We start from the raw sequence: 24,975 nt of genomic DNA on the forward strand, positions 1-24,975 counted from the left end.
AAGTTATAAAATTTGCTGTCATCCATTGTTCAAGGTGTTCTTTTATAATGCTTTATGTTTTTGTTAAGGTTGGTAGTTACATCCCCTCTTTCATTCCTAATTTTAGTAATTTAAGTTCTTTCTGTTATTTTCTCTTGGTCAGTCTAGTTAAAAGTTGTTAGTTTTCTTGGTCTTTTCAAAGAACCAACTTTTGTTATCCTTATTTTTTCTACTGTATTTTCTATTCTCAATCTCCTTTATGCCCATTCTAATATCTATTATCCTTTTTGATCTGCTGGCCTTGGGCTTTGCTTGCCCTTCTTTTTCTAATTCCTTAAGTTAGGAGGTTAGATCATTGATTTCAGATCTTTCTTTTTAAAAAATATAGGCACTTACAAGTATACATTTCTCTCTGAGCAATACTTTCATTTTATCCTCAAAATTTTGGTACTGTGCTTTCACTTTCATTCGTCACAAGGTACATCCTAGTTTCTCTTATTTCTTCTTGGATCCATTGGTTAAGAATGCATTAATTTCCACTTATTTATGAATTTCCTATTTCTTCTCCTGTTATTATTTCTAGTTTCATTCCACTGAAAGCAGAAAAAGTACTTTCTATGATTTTAACCATTTAAAATTTACTGAAGACTTATTTTGTACCCTAACTTATAGTCTATCCTGAAGAATACGCCACATGAACCTGAAAAGGGTGGAGTGTAATAGATATACATTAGGTTTGTAATTCTTGGTTTTAAGTGTTCAAGACTCACATTAAAAAAAAAATGTTTAAGGTGCCTGGGTGGCTCATTAAGCATCTGACTTTGGTTCAGGTCATGATCTCATGGTTTGTCAGTTCAAGTCCCACATAGGGTGAGCAAGATACCTGCTCTGGGTGAGCTCGAGCCCTGCTTCGAGTGGGTCCCACTTCTTGCTCTCTCTGCCTCTCCCCTCTCCCCCTCTGCCCTTCCTGGGATTCTCTCTCTCAAAAACAAAAACAAAAACAAAAAAAGCTGGGGTGCCTGGTTAGCTCAGTCGGTTAGGCATCCAACTTTGGCTCAAGTCATGATCTCGTAGTTGGTGCGTTTGAGTCCTGCGTCGGACTCTGTGCTGACAGCTCAAAGCCTGCAGCCCACTTCCAATTCTGTGTCTGTTTTTCTCCCCACTCCCCCCCCCACTCACGCTCTGTCTCTCTCAAAAATAATAACATTAAACAAATTAAAAACAAAAAAATTTATTTATTTTGAGAGAGAGTGCAAGCTGGGGAAGGGCAGAGAGAGAGAGAGATTCCCCAACAGGTTCCATGCTGTCAGAGCAGAGCCCAACATAGGGCTCAATCTCACAAACTGTGAGATTATGACCTGAGCTGAAATCAAGAGCTAGACATTTAATCAACTAAGCCACCCATGTGCCCCAAGACTCACATTCTTTATTGATTTTCTAATTGTTCTATTATTGAAAGTGGGGTAATGAAGTATCCAACTATTTAACTGTTGAATTGTCTATTTCTGACAGTTTTTGCTACTGAAGATTTAGGGCCTTTTTGTTACCTGCATATATGGGTTTAATAGTTGCATATTATTCTTGGAGTGAAAAATTTATTATTATAGACTATTTATTGTCTCTAGTAACAGTTTTTATCTTAAAGTCTAGTTTGTCTGATACTGAGTATGAGCAAACCAGCTCTCTTTTGTTTACTGTTTGAATGATATGTCTTTTCCCATCCATTTACCTTAATCTATTTGTGTGTGTGTGTGTGTGTGTGTGTGTGTGTGTGTGTTTTAACTAGAGTGTTTCTCTTACAGGCAGCATATAGATGGGTCATTAAAAAAATTCCATTTTGCCAATCTTTGCTTTTTGACTGTTGTGTTTAATGCATTTACATTTAATGTAACTACAGATTAAGGCAGGATTTAGCTATTTCATAAATACTTTTTTTACTATTTGTTTTCTATAGGTCTAATTTTTTTTGTTCCACTGTTTTCCCATTATTGCCTTCTTCTGCATGCAATAGATATTTTTAGGTATCATGTTAATTATCTTGTCATTTCTTATTATTTTGAATTATTTTATTTGTGGTTGCTTTGAGGACAATTAACACCTTAACTTATAACAATTTAGTTTGGATTAATACCAATTTCAATAGTATACAAAAATGTTAACTCCTATATAATGCTGTTCCTTCCCTCTTCATCTGTGTTATTACTGTAATATAAATTGCATCTTTATACATTGTATGCCTGTACAGAAAGGTAACAGGAGGCCAAAATGCTTATCCTAGGAAGGCCTGCATACAAGGTAGGTTTTGGTTGTTTTAAGAACTTAGGTTTCAGGAGGGTTCCAATCATTGATGGATAAGAAGGGCTCCCTGTGTCTAAAATGTTCATGCTAACAGTGATTGATGCTGACCACCCACTTTGCTTTTAAGAGGCTAAACTTTGGAGAAATGCTAGGCAGAGGCTGCCTATCTGACCAGCCCCAAATAAAAACACTGGGTGCCAAGTCTTTTGAGTTCTCCTAATTGGCAGTATCTCACACATGTCACCAAAATCACTGCTGGGGAATTAAGTGTGTCCTGTATTACTCCACTGAGAGAGGGGCCTTGGAAGCTTTAGCCTGGTTTTCCCTTGACTTTGCCCATGTGCCTATTCTCTTTGCTGATTTTGCTTTGTATTCTTTCAATGTAATATATCCTACATATGCATGCAACTATATGAGTATATCCCTGCTCCTAGTGAATTACTCAAACAGTGGTGGTTTAGGGGGCCCCGAGACAATGCCTATTACCACATATTTAAAATGATTGCTTTAATGCAGTTGTTTAAAAAAAACAAATAGGATTAAAAAAGCTATAAAAATACATTTATATATATCAAGTTTATTTTGAGAGACGGTGAGGGAGGGGCAGAGAGAGAGGAGAGAGAGAGCCCAAGCAGGCTTGATTCAGGGCTCAAACTCACGAACTATGAGATCATAACCTGAGCCGAAGTTGAACGTTTAACTGACTGAGCCACCCAGGTGCCCCATTTATATTGTTTTTTTTAATATTTATCTATGAAATTACCTTTACAGATGTTCTTTATTTCTTCATATGGATGAATTACTGCCTAGTGTTTCACCATTTCAACCTGAAAAGGACTCCCTGTAGCATTTCTGGTAGGACAAGTTTTCTGGAGATTCATTCTCAGTTTTTGTTTATTTGGGAATGTCTTCCTTTCTCCTTCATTTTTGAAGGATAGTTTTGTTATAGACTTGGTTGACAGTCTTTTTCTTTAAATATGTCAGCCCACTGCCTTCTGCTTGCCATAGTTTCCAATAAGAATTCTAAGGTTAGTGAGTACTGAGGATGTGAGGAGTATGTGAGAAATTATATTATTATATATTATATAATTATATTTAATTATATATAATATATAACATATATAATATATATACAATTATAAATATATTATATTATATTATATTATATTATATTATATTATATTATATTATATGTGAGGAATTGTTTCTCTTCTGTTTTCTAGATTCTTTGTCTTCAGCAGTTTGACAATGACATATCTACGTAAGGATCTCTTTAATTTTTAACTACTTCAAACTTGCTGGTTCTTAGATTTGATGTTCTCCATCAAATTTGGAAAGTTTCCAGCCCTTTTTTCTTCAGCTAATCTTTCTGTCCCTTTCTCTCTTCTATCCTTCTAAAAGACTCCCAGTATGTGTACACTGGTATATTTGATGGGGTCCTACAGGACCCTGTGACAATGATCATTATTCTTCATTCCTTTGTTTTCAATTACTCAGACTGGATAATCTCAACGGACTTACCTTTAAGTAAACTGATTCTTTCTTCTTTCTGGTCAAAACTGCTGTTGAGTCCCTCTAATGAATTTTTCATTTGTTATTGAATTTTTCAAATCCGGGATCTCCATCACTTTTTTTTAAGTTTTATTTTTTTATTTTCAGAGAGAGAGAATCCCAAGCAGGCTCCACACTGTTATTGCAGACCCTGACACAGGGCTTGATCACATGAACTGTGAGATCGTGACCTGATTCAAAACCAAGAGTTGGACGCTTAACCAATTGAGCCATCTACGTGCCCTTCCATTAAGTTCTTTTCACAAATTCTATCTTAGGGGAGCCTGGGTGGCTCAGTCATTTAAGCGTCTGACTTCAGCTCAGGTCAGGAACTCACAGTTTGTGAGTTTGAGCCCTGTGTTGGGCTCTGTGCTGACAGCTCAGAGCCTGGAGCCTGCTTTGGATTCTGTGTCTCCCTCTGTCTCTGCCCCTCCCCTACTCACGCTTTCTGTCTCTCTCTCCTTTAAAAATAAATAAACATCAACAATTCTGGGGCATCTGGGTGGCTCAGTTGGTTAGGTGTCCAACATCGGCTCAGGTCATGATCTCACAGCTCGTGGGTTCGAGCCCCGCATCAGGCTCTGTGCTGACGGTGCAGAGCCTGGAGCCTGCTTCGGATTCTGTGTCTCCTTCTGTCTGTCCCTCCCCCAACTCGTGCTCTGTCTCTTTCTCTCTCTCTCAAAAATAAACAGTAAAAAACATTAAAAAAATTTTATCTTATTATTGATTCTACCTTCTTTTTAAAAATTCTATTTGGTGAGGGGCAGCTGGGTGACTCAGTTAAGCGTCCGACTCTTGGTTTCAGCTCAGGTCATGATCTCGCAGCTTCATGAGTTCAAGCCCTGTGCTGGGCTCTGTGCTGACAGTGTGGAGCCTGCTTGGGATTCTCTCTCTCTCTCTCTCTCTCTCTCTCTCTCTGCCCCTCCTCACTTACACTGTCTCTATCTCTCTCAAAATAAATAAACTGAAAAAAAAAATCTATTTGGGGAGACATCATTTTCATAGTTTCCTATAGTTCTTTAGACAGAATCTGCTTAGTTCTTTGACTATATTTAAAATAGCTTTACATACTAACTACCTCAGGGACACATTCTATTGATTGCTTTTTTCCCATGTGTATGGGGCAGACATTCTTTCTTTGCATATGTCAAAATTTTTGTTGAAAAAAGTACATTTTAAATAATACAATGTGGCAATTGTAGAATTCTGATTCTTCCCTCTGCTCAAGGATTTTTGTTTGTTATTGTGACTTTTAAAAAAATGTTTCTTTAAAGTCTGTATTCTATCATGTGTGACCATTGCAAGATCTACTCAGTGATCAGTTAATGAGTAGACAAAATTTTCCTTAAACATCCATAACCAATATATGTCTTATTTGCCAAGAGGCTTTGCATGTCTTTTGACATGCTTTCGATCCTCAGCTAGGCAGGTGACAACTCTACCTTAGTCTTCACTTCCTGTTTCAACACAGCCAGAGGTGAGAGCACAGGGCTTCTCAGTCTTTCTTGAGCATGTGTACATCCCTGGTTATATGCACCATTGTACAAACAGGCATGGCCCACTAGAGTCTGAGAAATACATCAGAACTTTTGAAGCACTCTATGGAGACCTCAGCTCCTAGCTTTTCCCATTAAACTGTTTAGTTAGCTTATTATTTGCCAGAAAATTTAGTCACTGTCTCAGGATACTGTGAAATTAAACAACTAATTGCCTGGGTGAACTCCTAGTCAGGTCAAATAAAGATAGCCTTGTGAATGGGGTCTTCCAAGAAATGGGGTCTTATGGAAGAGAGGTTCCATAATGACAATTCTCCAGGAATAAGATCCAGCTGCCACTGTGGCTAGCAGATTGCTTGCTTTCACCATGATTTACAACTATTATGAACTAGGAAAAAGGGAAATGGGAACTGGGCAAGTGAAAATGCCATAACACTCACTGTTCTTAATGAGATTTGGCCATTTTCATGAATGTTTCCTGGAATGCTGTAAACTGGTTAATTTACAGTTTTGAAAAAGTTGATTCTAACTATTTTGCTTATTTTCTCATTCCTTTGTTAGAGATTTTCAGAGTTCTTTTGTCATTTTTGTGCATCTAACCAAATTTGTAAATATTTTGTTACAAATATTTTCATCTAAGTTTATGACAGATATTAGTCTGTAGTTTTTCTCTTTGTTTTTATATTGTCTTCATCTAGTTTTGGTAGAATAGTGCTGGCCTCATGAATTGGGAAGGGGTCTATTTTCTAGAAGAAATATGGAATTGGTGTTATTTCTTCTTTAAATGTTTGGTAATATTTATTAATGAACCTATCAAAGTGATTTTTTTCAAACTACAAATTAAATTTCTTTACTAGGCAGAGGATTATTCAGGTTATCTATTTCATCTTGAGTGAGTTTGGTATTTTGTGGGTTTGGGGGAGTTAGTCTATTTCATATAAGTTGTTGAATGTATGCATATATTTTTTTCTCATATTATCATTTTAACATCTGTAGAGTATACAGTAATATGACCTCTTTTATTCCAGATACTGACCATTTGTGGCTTTTTTTTTTTTGTCAGTTTACCTAGAGGTTTACCAATTCTATTGATCTTTTTAAAATCGATTTTTTAATTTTTAGCTTCACTGATTTCCTTTATTGTTTTTTGTTTTCAAATTCATTGATTTATACTTTTATCTTTATTATTTCCTTTCTTCTGTTTGCTTTACATTTATTTTGCTCTTTTCCTAGCTTAAGATAGAAGCTGAGATTATTGATTTGAGACCTTTTTTCTTTTTCAAAATAAGCATTTAATGATATAAATTTCCCACTGAGCACTGCTAAAGATGCAGCCCACATATTTGGATGTATTTTCACTTTTGATTAGCTCAAAATATTTTCTAATTTTCCTAAGACTTTCTCTTTTACCTTTCACCTATGCATTATTTAGAAGTATGTTTTTAATTAACAAGTATTCAGACATTTTTTTTTCTGTTATGTGTTACTGATATCTAATTTAATTGTTTAATTTCATTTTGGTCAGAGAATACTATGATTTCAATTCTTTTTAAAAATGTAAACTTTGGGGCACCTTGGTGGCTCAGTAGGTTGAGCGTCCAACTCTTAATTTCAATTCAGGTCATGATCCCAGGGTCAGGCCCTGCATGGGGCTCCATGCTCAGTGTGGAGCCTGCTTAAGGTTCATTCTCTCTCTCTCTTTCTCTCTGTCTCCCCAACTCGTTCTAAGATTTAAAAAAAAGTAAAGTTACTCATCCAGGATATCATTTATATTGGTAAATATTCCCTGTGCACTTGACAAAATGTTTATTCTAATATTGTTGCACGTAGTGTTCTATAATATCTATTCAATCCAGTTGGTTAATAACATTGTTCAAGTCTTCTATATCTTTATTGGTTTTCTGTCTACTCTTAGTATCTATAACTGAGAGAGGATATGAAATCTCTAGCTATACTTGTGAATTTGTCTATTTCTCTATTCAGATCTGCCAGTAGTTCAAATATATTTTGAAGTTTGATTTTTAGGTGCATACACATTAAGGATTGTTGTATTTTATTGGCATATTAGCCTTTTCATCATCATAAGATTTTCCTTTTTAATATTCCAATAATACTCTTTGCCCTGAATTCTACTTTGTCTGATATTAATATAGTTATTCCAAAACGTTCACTTGTATTTTGAATTCTATTCTTCTTCCCAAATCTGCCTATTTACTTTTCACAGCACTCAAATAGCTGTTCCATGCATTCTGTCTAGGTTTTTAAGACAGTATGTCTCATGCGTGCTCCATCTTATCTAGAGTTGAAACCTCCAGACTACTTTTTAAAAGTTAATTTTAACTTTGCACAGGCACCTGGGTGGCTCAGTTGGTTAAGCATCAACTTTTGGTTTCGGCTCAAGTCATGATCTCACTGTTCGTGAGATCAAGCCCTATGTCAGGCTCTGTGCTGTCAGCACGAGTTTGGGGTTCTCTCTCTCCCTCTGCCCCTCACCCACTTCTCTCTCTCTGATTCTTTTAGTAAATAAACTCTAAAAAATAAGTAAAAGTTAATTTTAACTTTGTAAATTTTAACTTTTAACCAAATACACAAGTATAGTTTAAAAGTCTAATAATAGTATAATAGTTAGAATTAAAAAAAAAACAAAAACCCAAACAATTCTTTTTTAATCTACTCATATCCTGTCTCCAGTTCCCAATCCTCAGGAAAAAAAAAAAAATCCTTTAAATATGTTAGTTCTTCCACTCATTTACCTCCATGTTTCTAAATAACATTTAGAACTACTACTACTTCTTGGTTTTTAACTTTACACATTATGTAATGACTTTTCTTATACAAGATGTTCATTTTCTTATATCACTGATACTTCATCATCTCTTCATTTTCCTGACAGTTATACCACAATTCTTGTGTCATCAATATTCAGTAGATTACCATTTACAGGTGAGTTATATTGTACACTATGATTATATTTTCTTTCTTGTACAAGATTTTTTGGTCTGCCCTAGAGTTAATAACTGTCTCCTTCTCTTTTTTTTTTTTTTTGCTTAATTTTCTATGTATTCTATCATTAATTCCCAAACTTTGCCAAACTGTAAAAATTCTTCTCAATATAATTAAAATCTCCACCCTTAGAAACAAATCTAGACTGGCTACTATGGGACTGGTGCACAGCTGTCACCCCAGAGCATCCTTTCCTAATTTGAGAATTTCCTTTTCTTCTATTCTAGGTTGGAACTCCAATTTCCTAAAACCTTGATATTCCTCTGTCTGAATTTTCTCTTATTTGATGAAACATATCTTCCTGTAGCATCCTGAGAAAGTGTGCATTTGAAGCTAATGTTTTAAATCTTTCCATGTTGAAGGCTTTATTCTATCTTAGAGCTTATTGATTGTTTGGGTTGTATAGAACTTCAATTGCAAGTCAAAATTTCCTTCAAAAATTTGAAGATAATTTAAAACTGTCTTCTAGCTTCTAATGTTGCTTTTTAAGAAGTCTCTTTCCATTGTGATTCCACGTCTTTTATAGGAGACCTCTTTGTTCCCTCAGGAAAGTTTTAGGATGTTTTCTTTATCTCAGGTACTTTGAAACTGCATGAGGTGCTCTGGAGCTTTTCTCTTACTGGTACTTGAGTGGGCCTTTTTAAAAAAATTTTTTTTTCAACGTTTTTTATTTATTTTTGGGACAGAGAGAGACAGAGCATGAACGGGGGAGGGGCAGAGAGAGAGGGAGACACAGAATCGGAAACAGGCTCCAGGCTCTGAGCCATCAGCCCAGAGCCTGACGCGGGGCTCGAACTCACGGACCGCGAGATCGTGACCTGGCTGAAGTCGGACGCTTAACCGACTGCGCCACCCAGGCGCCCCTGAGTGGGCCTTTTTAACCAAGAAATTATGTCCTTCAATTCTGAGTGTTTTTCTCGGATTATTTCTTTGATAGGTTTATTTCCTCTATATTTTCTCTCGTCTCTTCATATAGGTTTCCTTTTTATCAAAAGTTGTCTCTTGAATACTGATGTTTAAATTGTTTAGTTTTTCTTTTCCATTTTCTACCTTTTTGTCATTTTGACCCAGGAAATTTTATCTTTTAAGCCCAATTCTGCATTTAAAATTTGCTCCTATCATGTTAATGCCTAGAAACTTTTCTTACAATAAATCTGTTCTTGTTTCATGGAGGAAATATCTTACCTTTCTATGTATATTATTGTTACATTTGTTTTGTATTTTCTTCTAGGCAGAGGTTGGCCCACAAAGAAAATCTGGTCCATACCTTGTTTTTGTACAGCTTGCAAGGTTGGAATGGTATTCACATTTTTTAAGGATTAAAGAAAAAATAAAAAAGAATATGCATGCAGACTGTACATGGCCCCCAAAACCTAAAATATACATTGTCTGCTCCTTAACAGAAAAAATTTGCCAACCTATGTTCTATTGTGCTGTTTATGTTTTCTACAAGTTCTTCCACCTTGTTTTTCTTTTGTTGGTATAGTTCTGCTGGTGTTTTTTTCTGTATTTTTCATGATGCAGACTTTGAGTATCAAATGCTGACTGGTAGCTCTGCCTACATGGGTGTGGCTTATAAACTGGGAAGCTTTGCCAGAGTAAGGTACTCTGGTAGGAACAGGACCACTTTGATACTATTTTACTCACAAGGTAGTTAGTATCCCTAGAACTGTACTTTCCTGCCTTGGAGATGTAAGATGGATTATAAGCCTATTCAGAGCTGAGAAGAAAAGGGGGGTGGAGTTCTCACATTCAATAAACAGACTTTCTTAACCCCCATCTTTTATGCATCCTTAGCTACAGCTGGAGTTGAAGAATATATAAACTCTCTAGTATAATCTCTCCAGAGAATAAATCTCAGTGGAGGAGGGAGCTGTCTACTTATAGGAACTGGCAACCAATTCTTTTGTGATTAACCCTACTTCAAATGATACTTCAGTGTCCCCACATCCTGAGTTTTTCCATGCCTGAATCTGAAGGATCTTGTTGGCTTTGCAACAGCCTTCTTTTGCCTGCTAAGTCACTCAATCATTCATTTGTTCTCCAATGTTCAAAATTTGTTGACATCTCATCTGTTATTGTCCCCTCTTCCACTCTTTTTTTTAACTCTGTGGTTGGACATTTTTATTCCTTTACTATCATGGAATTTTGAGAGGGGTGAAGGTTAATATAAATATTTGATTTTTCCAGAAAATCTAAAAAAATCTAAATTCTATATAACATTCTTTTTTGATATTAAAGTAATCCATAGGTTCTCAGGCATCACACCACAGAATTAGGCAGGAGAGGAAGATGGATACTGCCAATATTATAGAACAGTGATGAAAATCAATGGAAAGTCAGAGTGCCGCTCTATTTTTGATTCCACTTTGGTTTATTTTAAAGTGTCCTATGGTAGAAAGGCATTTAAGTTAAAAAAAAAAACAGTTCAGAGAAAAAGAATTTCACATTTTCTTTTTTCCATTGTTTTCATACTGCCTTGTTCAAATGAATTATGCCCACTTCAGACAAAGATTATACTTTCAGTAAAGCAGACCTTTTAGGAAACTCATAGTGCAGTTGTAACCTGGTCACAAAACCATCTGGTGCATTCCCGAAGGCTGTTATTACATTTCATGGACTTATATTACTTCAAATACTCTAACAGTCCCATGTGGGCTTAAAAAGAGGATTTAAAAAAAACCTTAATTTGTTTCTGCTAACTTTAGACCTTCTAGACTTATCCCTTGTAAGAGGAATCCTGATTATAAGTACCTTTTATGTCAATCAATACACATTATGAGTTTTATCAAGTGATACAAAACACTCACTTGATTTTTAAATAGATATGTTTCTTTGTAGTAAGTTGCTACTTGTTGATACTGTTTCTCTCAAAATCAATGACAGTTGGACTATCAATTTTTTAATTAATAAAATACTAAAACTATAGCATTATATGTAAATATTACAAATGTATTTTTAATGAAAATTCTAGGAAAAGTATGTTTTGAACCTTTAGAAGCTCTCTGGACAACATGGTATAGTGGCAAAAGTATCAAACCCACCATTTTCCATGAATTCAACAAGTATTTATTGAGCATCCATACCCTAAGCTGAGACACAGTTGGTTGCTAATGATGTACAAATGTATAACACATGTTTAAGGAAGTAGGCAGATATATAAATAGGCTATTACAACACAGTAAGATATATGCTATAATAGTAATAATGTATAAACTACTATGGGTTTCCTAAGGAGTAAATCCTCAGAAAAGTAAAAAGAAATTTTCATCAAGAACATAACCTTCAACTGGTTTTGATTGGTAAATATGCCAAATGAATTGTATAACTTGTATGCCAAGGCAGAGAGTAATGATGGGACATGGTATGTTTATTAGTAAAAGATTTTATGTTTAACAGTGAAAACTTCAGCGCATAAAGGTAAGGTCTAAGGATGAAAAAGCAGGTCTTGAGGTTTTAAAAGTAGGTGGGGGCCAAGATGTGAAGGCTCATTTAGTAGTATGTTAGGTTAGATAAGTTATTTCATCTCTTACAACCTGTATAATATATGTAGAAAAGGTTTATAAATGACAAAGTAAATATATTTTTGCTTCAAATGATTTCTTAAAATTCAAGACACTGCCTACATTAAAGAGGAAAAATAATCAACTGAGGTAAGAATATTTATTTTCCTAAAATTAAGTATAGTGACTAAAATTCAGGAATATTAAATAATATTCAAGCTCCCATAGAAACTATTTGCTGAATATTAAAATACAAATAAAAGATGACAAAACATGTTGATCACCAGGGAGAGACCAAGTAAGCAGATGAAATGCTTCAAGAACAATTTATAATGCAACTTGATGACAAGTACCAATGGGATTTCTAGGCAGAGAAGGGCAGCAGCTTAACCATATCAGATTAATCACAGAACTGAATCATTCAGTTTGAAGGGAAACACCTGCAGAATATCGGAAGAGGGGCACCTGGGTGGCTCAGTCGGTTAAGTGTCCAATTTCGGCTCAGGTCCTAATCTCACAGTTTGTGAATTCAAGCCCTGCATGGGGCTCTGTGCTGACAGCTCAGAGCCTGGGGCCTGCTTTGGATTTGTGTCTCCTTCTCTCTCTGCCCCTCCCCCACTCACGCTTGGTGTCTTAAAAATGAATGTTTAAAAAAAAAAAAATTAGGAGTGCCTGGGTGGCTCAGTCGGTTAAGTGTCTGACTTCAGCTCAGGTCATGATCTCACGGTTTGTGAGTTCAAGCCCCACGTCAGGCTCTGTGCTGACAGCTCAGAGCCTGGAGCCTGCTTCAGATTCTGTCTCCATCTCTCTCAGTCCCTTCCCCACTCACCCCTGTCTGTGTCTCCCTCTCTCTCAAAAAATAAACATTAAACAAAATTTTTTTTAATTAAAAAAAATAATGGGGTCTTCCCTTTTGAGGCCATCGCTGGAGCTACAGTGGTCAACATGAAGTTCAATCTGTTTGTGACCTCTGATTGGAGCAAGAACCATAAAAGGCATTTCAATGCACCTTCCCACATTCACAGGAAGAGTATGTCTTCCCCTCTTTCCAAGGAGCTGCAACAGAAGTACAACGTTCAATCCATGCCCATCCCAAAGGACGACGAAGTACAAGTTGTGGAGGACACTACAAAGGTCAGCAAATTGGCAAAGTAGTCCAGGTTTACAGGAAGAAATGTGTTATCTACATTGAACAAGTACAGCGAGGAAGGCAAATGGCACAACTGTCTACGTGGGCATCCACCCCAGCAAGGTGGTTATCACTGGACTAAAACTGGACAAAGACCACAAAAAGATCCTTGAACGCAAATCCAAATCTTGCCTAGTAGGAAAGGAAAAGGGCAAATATAAGGAAGAAACAATTGAGAAGATGCAGGAATAAAGTAATCTTACATACAATATTAAATAAAAAATGTTAAAATGGGAAAAAAATAATGGGGAAGAAAGTGGGTGATGTGTTCTTGGGACTTAAATCCAGTTATTGTAGTCTTACGTCATTAGCTATCTGTAAATTTGAACCCAAATGCAATCTAATCTGCTTATGTGAAAATGGACTAACTAATGAACAAGATACTAGAGAAAAATTTAAATTCTGGATTTGGCTAGGTCAGATAATGGTTAGCAGTGGGTCTTCTGCCTGAACTGAATAGATGTCAAATGGTCATGTTTTCATGATTTTATTCTTTTTTTAAATATTTATTTTTATTTTTATTTATTTTTGAGAGAGAGCAAGCCGGGGAGAGGCAGAGAGACAGCAAGAAAGAGAATCCCAAGCAGGGTCTGCATTGTCGGCACAGAGCCTGATGTGAGGCTTGAACTCACAAACCACGAGATCATGACCTGAACCAAAACCAAGTGGGACACTTAACCAAATGAGCCACCCAGGAGCCCCTTATGATTTTATTCTTAACCTGTGTTCTTCTATTTTAATTATCTGAGTGTCTTATAGCCTCACAGGAAAATTACATGGCTTTAACTAATTATAATTTCATAAACAGAGAATATGAAATATTAAATTATATTATTAAAAATACAAGAATTACAGTGTTTATAAATTAAACGTTGATGTCCTACAATATGAAAATTATGCTATAAAATGGTGATTTAATAACTAGTTCTACAAAACACAAATCTTAATGGACCAGAATCCTTAGAAAAGAAGTATTACAGTTAAATGTTATTATTAGTTGATGTTAATTCTTTAGTACTACGAGTATAGTTTGTTTTATCTCTTCTTGAATAGTTTGCTTTATACCCATAAAATCATCAACTGGGTTCTGATGTTCACAAGGTAAAACTTTTATTGTTTGAGATAGTGAACATGTATAAACATTTATGGAGTACCTCTTCTGTGTGACATTCATTGATCAATTACAAATCTTTACATATTTTTTAAATCCTTTATTTTTTAAGTTTGTTTATTTACTTTTGAGAGAGACAGAGAGAGCAAGTGGGGGAGGCGCAGAGAGAGGAGGACAGATGATCAGAAGCATGCTCTGTGCTGATGGCAGAGAGCCTGATGCAGGGCTTAAACTCACCAACTGTGAGATCACGACCTGAGCCAGAGCTGAATGCTCAACCGACTGAGCCACCCAAGTGTCCCAACCACAAATCTTTAAACTTTAGCAGAGTTTGTAGTTTCATTTGTTCCATCGATTCTTTTTAGCTTTCACTTGTGACATCTATCATTAAAAATATACCAGTTCCAGGGGTACCTGGGTGGCTCAGTCATTTAGGAATTGGACTCCTGATTTCAGCTCAGGTGATGATCTCACAGTTTGTGAGTTTGAGCCACACATTGAGCTCTGTGCAGATGGCACAGAGCCTGCTTGGGATTCTCTCTCTCCCTCTGCCCTTTCCCGACTCACATGCATTCTCTCTCATAAACAAGCAAACAAACCAGTTCCTAAGGTTCTAGTGAAATACAATTCTATCAAATTTATTATAAGGATTAAAGTAGCAAGACTATCTCTTCTACAGCCCTGACCAAAGGTTAATATTACAGTTACATTACATGAAATTTCACTTACCTGCCTAGGGCCTGGTTTAAGGCCCTATATGCTTGAATTTCATACCATTGACGACCAGGTAAAAGACCTCTCAGTTTGGAGTGCTGATCATTGTACTGTCGCTTTAGTACAACCTAATAATTAAAAAATATTAAAAATATAGTAGATAATTACGGCTCAGTTAAAAAACCATATTAACTTCCAACATTCTGAATCATTTTATTAGGGTAGAGAGATTTTGTTTTTCAGTATTTCAGTAATACATTTTTTTTCAGTTCATTTAAAACATGTTTATTCATCCTTACATTCCCTGAACTCCTACATGCAAATAATTAATTAGCTGTGTGATGAAATCAGTTTTATTGAGAAATAATTTACAGAGAATAAAATTCACAAACTTTCAATGTACATGTAGATAAGTTTTGACAAATACATAGTCACGTAACCACCACTACAATCATAATTTAGAATATTCTTACACCCTCCTAAATGTCCTTTCTATTCCTTTTCAGTCTGTCTCCTTCACTGCTGACTCTGTCAAACAATGATCTGCTTCCTGTTTTGCCTTTCCTAGAATTCCATGTAAATGTTATTATATAGTATGTAATCGCTTGTTGTTTTCATTTAGCATAATGATTTTGGAATTCATTCATGTTGAAATATACATCAGTGGTTCATTCTTTTATGTTTATCCAGCCTGATAATATCTGCTTTTTTGATTGGGGTGTTTACACCCTTCACATTTAATGTAAATATTGTTATGATTTGGTTTAAATCTACAGCAGCAGAACACACATTCTTCTCAAGTGTGCATGGAATATTCTCCAGGATACATTATATCATATAAATCGTATAATGTATCTTTTACAACATCAATGGTATGAAATTAGAAATCTATTAACACAAGGAAAACTGGAATGTTCACAAACATGTGGAAATTAAATAACACACAACTGAACAATGGGTCAAAGAAGAAATCAAAAGAGAACTTAAAAAATATCTTGATTCAAATGAAAATGGCAACACAATAAACCAAAACTATCAGATGCAGCAAAAGCAGTTCTAAGAGAAAAGTTTATAGCAATAAATATCTACAGTAAAAAAAAAAAAAAAAAAAAAAAAAAGATCTCAGATAAACCACCTAACTTTCCACCTTAAGTAATTAGAAAAGGAAGAACAGCTTAATCTCAAAGTTAGCTTAAGGAAGGAAACTAAGATGAGAGCAGAAATGAACTTTGAAGCTAGAAAACAATAGATAAAAATCACTGAAATGAAGAACTGGTTTTTTGAAAAGACAAAACTGATAAACTTTTTGCTAACTAAGCAAAAGAAAGGGTCAAATAAAATTATAAATGAAAGAGTACATTTCTGGGATAACCCGGAAGGAATGGATAGATTCCTACAAATATACAACATACCAAGACTAAATAATGAAGAGGAAAAATCTGAACAGATCTATAATAAGCAAGAAAATTGAAGCAGTAATCAAAAGTCTCTGAACAACAACAACAACAACAACAACAACAACAACAAATCCTAGGACTAGATGGCTTCAATGGTAAATTCTATCAAGCATTTAAGGAAGAATTATCACTTTTCCTTCTCAAATGCTTCCAAAATATTGAAGAGACAGAAAAACTTCCAAACTCATGTTAAGAAGCCAGTACTAATCACATACCAAAGCCAGATCAGGACACTACAAGAAGAGAAAATTACAGGGCTATATCCCTATAGGATAAACACTGTTGCAAAAATCTTTATCAAAATACCAACAAACTAAATTCAACATCGCATTAAAAGGATTAGATACATGATCAAGAGGGATTTATTCCTGGAATGAAAGATTACTTTATACATAAATCAATAAATGTAATAAACCACATTAACAAAAGGGAGAACAAAAATCATATAATCATCTCAAAAGAGGCAGAAAAAGCATTTGCAAAAATTCAACATCCTTTCATGATTAAAACTCTCAATAAATCAGATATAAAAGGAATGTACCTCAACATAATAAAGGCCATATATAAGAAGCCTACAGCTAATATCATACTCTGTGGTGAAAAGCTGAAAACTTTTCTTCTAGTATCAAGAATAAGACAAATGTGCCCACTCTCACCACTTCTAGTCAACAAAATACTGAAAGTCTTTGCCAGGACAATTAGGCAAGAAATATAAGGAATCCAATCCAGAAAGGACAAAGTAAAACTTTGTTTGCATATGACATGATCTCATATGTAAAAAGCCCTACAGACTCTACCAAAAAACTGTTAGCACTAATAAATGAATTTAGTAAAGTTGGAGGATACAAAACATCATACAAAAATCAGCTGTATTTCCATACACTAACAACAAACTATCCAAACAAAAAGAAAAGAAAAGAAAAAGAAAAACAGTCCCATTTACAATAGCATCAAAAAGAATAAAATACTTTGGGATAAATTAAACCAAGGAGGTGAGGAGCACCTGGGTGGCTCAGTTGGTTAAGTGTCGGACTCTTTTTTTTTTTTTTTTTTCAACGTTTTTATTTATTTTTGGGACAGAGAGAGACAGAGCATGAACGGGGGAGGGGCAGAGAGAGAGGGAGACACAGAATCCGAAACAGGCTCCAGGCTCCGAGCCATCAGCCCAGAGCCTGACGCGGGGCTCAAACTCACGGACCGCGAGATCGTGACCTGGCTGAAGTCGGACGCTTAACCGACTGCGCCACCCAGGCGCCCCAAGTGTCGACTCTTGATTTCAGCTCAGGTCCTGATTCCAGAGTCAAGAGATTGAGCCCTGTTTCGGGTTCCACACTGAGTGTGGAGCCTGCTTAAGATTACCTCTCTCTCTCCCCTGCTCACTCTCTCTCTAAAATAAAAATAAATCAAGGAGGTGAAAGATCTTTACACTGAAAACTTTAAGACATTGATGAAAGAAACTGAAGAAACACAAAGAAATGGAAAGATACTATGTTTATGCATTGGAGTAATTAGTATTGTTAAGATGTCCTTATTGCCCAAAGTGATCTACAGATTCAGTGCAATCCCCCTCAAAACCCAAATAGCATCTTTTACAGAACTAGATGAATGGTAACTGGCTAGTAACCCACATGAAAAGATACTTAACTTTATTAGTAAACCAAGAAATGCAAATTTAACAATCCCACTGTTTTTATCTGCAGAATACTGACAAATATTTACCACAAGTGTTTCTATTTTCCTACAAGTACAGATAGATAATATGTGCAAGGATATTCATAGCATCTTTCTATTAAAGACAAATAAGAAACAACCTAAATGTCTAATTATCAAGTGGATAATTAAATGTTATATTACATTTATTCTGAGATAAATACTAATTAAAAGAAATAGATTTATATATTTTGACATGGAAATTTAGCCAAAATATATTTTGTAAATAAAAAATCAAGTAAAATACACACACACACACACACACACACACACACACACACACTCACACACAGTCAGGTATAATGTTTTTAAAAAGGACCATGATTTAGAAAGATGCCAATTCTAAACCAACTCCCAAAAAGACTTAAACCAAAACCCTGACAAAAATCACAGGGGAGACAGAGTTTAAAGATTATGTACTTTGAGGGATGCCTGGGTGGCTCAGTGGTTAAGCATGTGACTTTGGCTCAGGTCATGATCTCGCAGTTCATGAAGTTTGAGCCCCACACAGGGGTCTGTGCTGGGAGCCTGAAGCCTGCTTCAGATTCTGTGTTCCCCTCCCTCTCTTTGCCCCTCCCCCACTCATGCTCTGTCTGTCTCTGTCTCTGTCTCTCTAAAAAATAAACATTAAAAAAATTTAAAGATTATGTACCTTGAGCTTTTCCAGAGTTCCCCTAAAAACCTGTCAAATCATGCCCATGTAAGTTCAAGATCATCAGCTACTAACCGAACTACCTACAAAAAACAAAAATCAATATTCTTCAGAGAATAACAGAAAACAGAATCTCTATAATGTACCATCTACAATGCCCAGTGTAAAATAAAAATTACTAATAAAAATGTGAGCCATAATCAAAGAAAAAAAGAGTGAACAAAAACCAATCTAGCAAGGGCCCAGCTACCGGAATTAGCAAAGACCTTGTTGTAGCCGTTATAAATATATTTAAACAACTTAAAAATATATAGCTTAATAAATGAACTTTGGAGAAATGGAAACTATAAAAAAGACCCAAATGGAAATTCTATACCTGAAAAATATAGTAACTAAAATAAAAATCCATTGGATGGGTTTAACAGATCAGAGAAGACAGAAGAACTGGTAAATCTTAAGACAGATCCACAGAAGTAATGAAAAGCATCAACTAGAGCCCCACACACCAAAGACATAGGTATGAAAGAATCAAAGCATATGAAAGCAGTCAGTGATGATCTGAACAAATTTAAAATTCAGAGTTGAAACAGTACTAATACATTTGAGACAATACTTAATACTTCAAAGGCTCCGCTATTAAAGGATATCAAGAATCTCATACTTTTCCAAGTGGCTGAGACTATATTCATTTTCTATCTAGGTACTAATACACAGTACTAACACACAGAGACTGTTAAATTAAACTTCTTCTTTGCTGGAAAAGAGATCACAGTAAATCCTGCCGTCTAGTCAATTGAGCTTGATATTAAAATCATACTCCTTTTCTGGGAATGCAAGCTGGTGTAGCCACTCTGGAAAACAGTATGGAGGTTCCTCAAAAAACTAAAAACAGAACTAACCTACGACCCAGCAATTGCACTACTGGTCATTTATCCATGGGATACAGGTGTGCTGTTTTGAAGGGACACATGCACCTCCATGCTTATAGCAGCACTATCAACAATAGCCAAAATACGGAAAAGAGCCCAAATGTCCATCGATGGATGAATGGATAAAGAAAATGTGGTATATATATATATATATATATATATATATATATAGAGAGAGAGAGAGAGAGAGAGAGAGAGAGAGAGAGAGAGAGAGAATGGAGTATTACTCAGCAATCAAAAAGAATGAAATCTTGCCATTTGCAACTACATGGATGGAACTGGAGGGTATTATGCTAAGTGAAATTAGTCAGAGAAAGACAAATATCATATTACTTCACTCATCTGAGGACTTCAAGAGACAAAACAGATGAACATCAGGGATGGGAAACAAAAATAAGAACAGGGAGGGGGACAAAACAGAAGAGACTCATAAATATGGAGGACAAACTGAGGGTTACTGGAGGGGTTGTGGGAGGGGGGATGGGCTAAATGGTTAAGGGGCACTAAGGAATCTACTCCTGAAATCATTGTTGTCACTATATGCTAATTTGGATGTAAATTTAAAAAAAATAAAGTTAAATTAAAAAATAGGCTTTAATATCAATAGTGTACTTATATAAAACTGTAATTTAAAATTTTCTGTTAAAAGGACATTTTTTTTTTCCTGGACTATTCTATTCGAGGTAATAAGAGATTGTAAACTTGTAAAAGGTTTTTCTTTATACTTTAAGTAATCTTCCTAGACAACAATGATTTTGTATCTTACCAAAATAACTTCATGTTGTCTTTTTTATCAGGTCTTTGGTTACTTAAGAATACTGAGTCTTCTCAATATTAAAAGAGGTAAATTTTCCTTAAAAAAAAAAAAAAAAAAGAATGTTCCTTCAGTAAGTGCCTGTCCTTACAGTCCCCATCTCAAGCTCGGCTTCCAGGGAAACAAACCCAAAACATGAAGACAGTAATGAAATGGAAAATGAAGAAGAGAGACATGGAAGATGGAAGGCCAGAAGATCAAGAAAGACAGACTAGAGGATAAATAACCAAAGAAATAAAAGGAATTTTTCTGGGTTGAAAAATGTCTTCAATTCTCTCAGATCCAAAGGATTCAACAAATTATAGGAATATCCAAAATCCACTGTCATCATGTAAGATTACTTGGAGATTCTAATCACTAAATGAACTAAGAAAAACCAATAGTACCAATTAGAAAAAAATAAACATCACCATTATTTGTAGATGATTTGAATATAAACCTAGAAAATCTAAGAACTGAAGTGGGAAATTATTGAAACTAATGAGAATTCTAAAAGATGGTCAAACTATGTAGTCAACCAAAAACATTAATAGCTTTCCTTCATATTACAATGACTATTTAGAAAACATAGTGAGGAGAAAATTCCATTCACAGGACCAACAGAAATTATCAAATTCCTAGGAATAAAACCAACAAAAATGAACTAGATCCATTTCTTAAAAGAATTTATAAAGCTTTGCTGAAGGACCAAAAACAAGATCTATATAAACAAATCAAGGTTCCTAAAGGAGACTATGGATGTCAAATCTTTCCAAAATAAGATGTAAATATAATATGCTACAAATACGACTGCCAAACGTATTTGGGGGGGGGCAGTTTTGTGGTGTGTATACAGTGAAGAAATTAAAAATCAGGTTCATCTGGACAAAATAAATTCTTGTTCTATTTAACTAAAGATATATTTTTTGCACAAGAGAATTAAAATTTTAAGAACTGCGAAAAAAATAAATAAAATAAAATCATACTCCTTTTCAAAGATGAACTCAATTACAGCATATAATGCTACATTCCTATTAAAAGCAGTGTCACACCAAAGGATACCACATACACAGCCTTCATATGGTCTTCATAAAAAATGTTAAAATTACATCCTCCCAAGAGTGAACTACTTTTATACAAGATCAGAATGAATGGTATACACAATTAGCTAAACACAAAGTCAAAATTGGAAAAGATGGGAACAACAGATTTTAATAATAAATGATAATAACATTTATTGAGCTCCTATAATGTTCTAAGCACAGTGCACAGGAGTAGAGCTGGGAACTCAATCTAGGTCTCTTTCCAGAGCATGCTCTCTTAAGAGTGAAAACTCTGGAGTCAAGACACTATATAGCTTTCTTGAGTGATCTTGGGTAAATCAATTCTGTTGTGGCTTACTTTTCCTAATTAGAAATGGAATGAGTAAGAAAATCTAATTAAAGTAAAATTTAAAATAGTTCTCAAATACAACGACAGCAATTTATTCACCTATAACTATCTGCTAGTATTGGAAGCTCACAGAAATTGACTACAGGGGTGCCTGGGTAGCTCAATCAGTTAAGCATCTGACTCTTGATTTCAGCTTAGGTCATGATCTCACAGTTTCTGAGCATGAGCCCCACATCAGGCTCTACACTAACAGTGTGGAGCCTGCTCGGGGTTCTCTGTCTCCCTCACTCTCTGCCCCTCCCCTGCTCTCTCTCTCAAAAAATAAATAAACATGAAGAAGAAGAAGAAGAAGAGGAAGAGGAAGAGGAAGAGGAAGAGGAAGAGGAAGAGGAAGAAGAAGAAGAAGAGGAGGAGGAGGAGGAGGAGGAGGAAGAGGAGGAGGAAGAAGAAGGAGAAGAACAAGAAGAAGAAGAAAGGAGAAAGAAGAAGAAACAATTGACTATAATACCCAGCAACTAGTTATTGAATATGAAACAGCAGTTCCTGTTAGTCAACTTTTTAAGATCTCATATGTAGTATTCCTGGGGAAGTATATAGTATATTTTTGTAGTATAAGCCTAATTAAAGGTATAAAGAGTTACTTTCTTGGATAAATTCTGGACTTTCAAGATAAATTAACAAGTTAGTTTTAAGAAGCTGTGAAACTACTTAGGGCGCCTGGGTGACTCAGTCGGTTGAGCATCCAACTCTTGATTTCAGCTCAGGTGATGATCTCATGGTTAGTGGGTTCGAGCCCAGCGTAGGAGCCTCACAATGACAGTGCAGAGCCTTCTTGGTATTCTTTCTCTTCCTCTCTCAGTCTCTCCCCCCTCCTCCCCTCTCTTGAAATAAATAAATAAAAACTAAAAAACCAAAAAAGTTGTACAACTACTCAAGAGAAAACAAAGTCTCTTCAATACACTCTATATTACTATTAACCTTTTTAAACAAAAGGACATGTGTTAGAAGAGAAATCAGAAGAGTATACTTCTGACAAGTAGCTTTCAAATTGGTAGGAAAGAAATTGTACTTTATATCCTCTCAAAATAACCTGTCAAATTTCTATATTAAAACTTTATAACTAGAATACAAAGGAAGCACACTTTCCTTTAAGTGTTATAGGTTATATTTAAAAAAATAATATAATCATATGGCATCATAGGAAAGGTTAGATAATAGTATGTAAAAGTAACAATTCAGTGATAAAGTATAATATGTAGAGATTAAAAGAAAATATACTTTAAAAATTCTATCCAACTGGGAAAAATGTATATTTCCTACCTATCTCTCAAAATATAACTAAGTAGTTTCTCTATATTCTTTGACAGTACCTGCCAACCCCTGCCAAATTGTAGCATTTATCCTTTGTTAGACATAATAGCTTAAGGGTTTTCAAATTTCCCTACACCTTATTCCAGACAAATACTTTATAATGATCACTCTGCCTATGATAACAGTTGTTCTAGGATATATTAGTTATAAATGAAACAGAGATAATGTAGCAACTATTAGATTAAATAAACAAAATTATCTCTCCTTAGTGTTTTAGTTTTCATTAAAATGAACTAATTTTTATGTTTGACAACATAAATTCAATTCCTTATAAGTTTTCAAATATTCTCTACCATCCAAATAGCCTTTAAAATACTGTGAGTATTTTACCCAGGAAAATTATTTTAGGCGAAAAGAAAAAAAAAACTTTTGAAGGTAAATATATATATATATATATATATATATATATATATATAAATTAACATTTAAATATTTTTTATTATATAAAGAAACAAACTCCTAAAAATTAATAAAAAGAAAAAATTGTCTTGGGGAAACACATTTCATTAGGGAAAGCAAGGTTAAGGGTTTAGAAAAGGTAGGAAGATCGTATACCGCATTATAATGACATCAGAATCTATTTCACTGTACACTTAGGGATTATCAGGCATGAAAATCAATGCCCAATTTAAAATGACATAAAGCATATGTGAAAAAGTCAGTTTCTCCTGCCAGCAAATAGCCTAAATGTTAAGTAAACCAAAGGCTGGAAGGGATTAGTTGAAATGTCAAAAGACAACCTTTTACTTTTACCTGCTCATCCTTATAAATGCATTCTCATCCCTCAGGCATGATTTCCAAACAAATAGTTTCAATGTGCAGCAGCAAAAGGCCCATGGCAAGCTCTGCCATCTTGTAACTGTCAAAGAGATTAGTCTTTGATCTATTTGGGAGGTCATGTCCACATTCACATTAGCAATACAGTCTAATAACATTATACCTGTTGACCAATCCTTCTTTAATGCCTAACGAGACAGACATTTTATATTATGGAAGTTAACTGTGAATGTTTTTTCTAAGTTTTGACAGAAAGTAAACACTATAAACTAAGCTGAAGTGTGGTTTGGAAAGATGATCTTGTAGACCAGTTAACATTACTTTTCAAATACATTTTACAAGGCTTTCCCAAAATAGAAAGCTATATTTAATTGTACACTCTAGAAGAGTTTAAACCACTTGGTCCCCACCCCCAATAAATTGGTATATGTGTAATTCTGGAGGGGTGTGTAAACAGCAGAGAGAAATCAAACTATTTTATCAAAGGTTGCAAACTGAGGGCTCAAACTTACGTTTCATGTGGCTCTTACCGTAGCTTAAAATAATTTGAACTATTTGCCAACCCTCAACTAGCTCACTCATTTAAATAACCTGTTTAACTCCTTTAGTGGCTTGAGTCTGCAACCCATTGGTTCAGATGCTGCACTGAATTTTTTTTTTCCCATAATGAGTTTAAGTTCACAGAAAATGAAAAAAAAAAAACCCCTTAATATAGTAGTTTCTGGGCAACTAAAAATATCTGTGCATCAAAAGCTAACCTGATGTAAGCAAAGAGGAGATCCTGAATAGCAGACACAGATAATCAAGACGGAGGTGACACTTAGAGAATTATGTAAAAATACCCAGATAACTATTGTCAAGCAGAAGTTAAATGGTTCTGGATTCTGATTTTACTATTACACTATAATATACTTGAGATCAAACAGTAAGTTTCTCAAGTCCTTTAATGACTCAGTTTTATTGGAGACAGTATACGTACTACACTACTGAATGGGTATAGAATATATAAAATAACCAAAAGGATTATACTGTATATGTCAACAAGAAATT

At 35.0% G+C, this 24,975-nt stretch overlaps 1 protein-coding gene and 1 pseudogene across 1 annotated transcript in view; one reads left to right on the forward strand and one right to left on the reverse strand.

Moving 5' to 3' along the window:
* The window catches only part of BRIP1 (BRCA1 interacting helicase 1), a 204,202-nt gene that overhangs the window by 22,803 nt on the left and 156,424 nt on the right, over positions 1-24,975 (reverse strand). The window contains 1 exon segment of the mRNA XM_047080924.1: positions 14,860-14,972. Within this exon segment, the coding sequence (XP_046936880.1) occupies positions 14,860-14,972 (113 nt within the window).
* LOC124513157 (60S ribosomal protein L26-like) lies at positions 12,776-13,211 on the forward strand (annotated as a pseudogene).

The sequence above is a fragment of the Lynx rufus genome, unplaced genomic scaffold, assembly GCF_022079265.1.
Source record: "Lynx rufus isolate CCGP_SWC_20201006 ecotype Redwood Valley unplaced genomic scaffold, mLynRuf1.p SCAF_18, whole genome shotgun sequence".
Classification (NCBI taxonomy): Eukaryota; Metazoa; Chordata; class Mammalia; order Carnivora; family Felidae; genus Lynx; species Lynx rufus.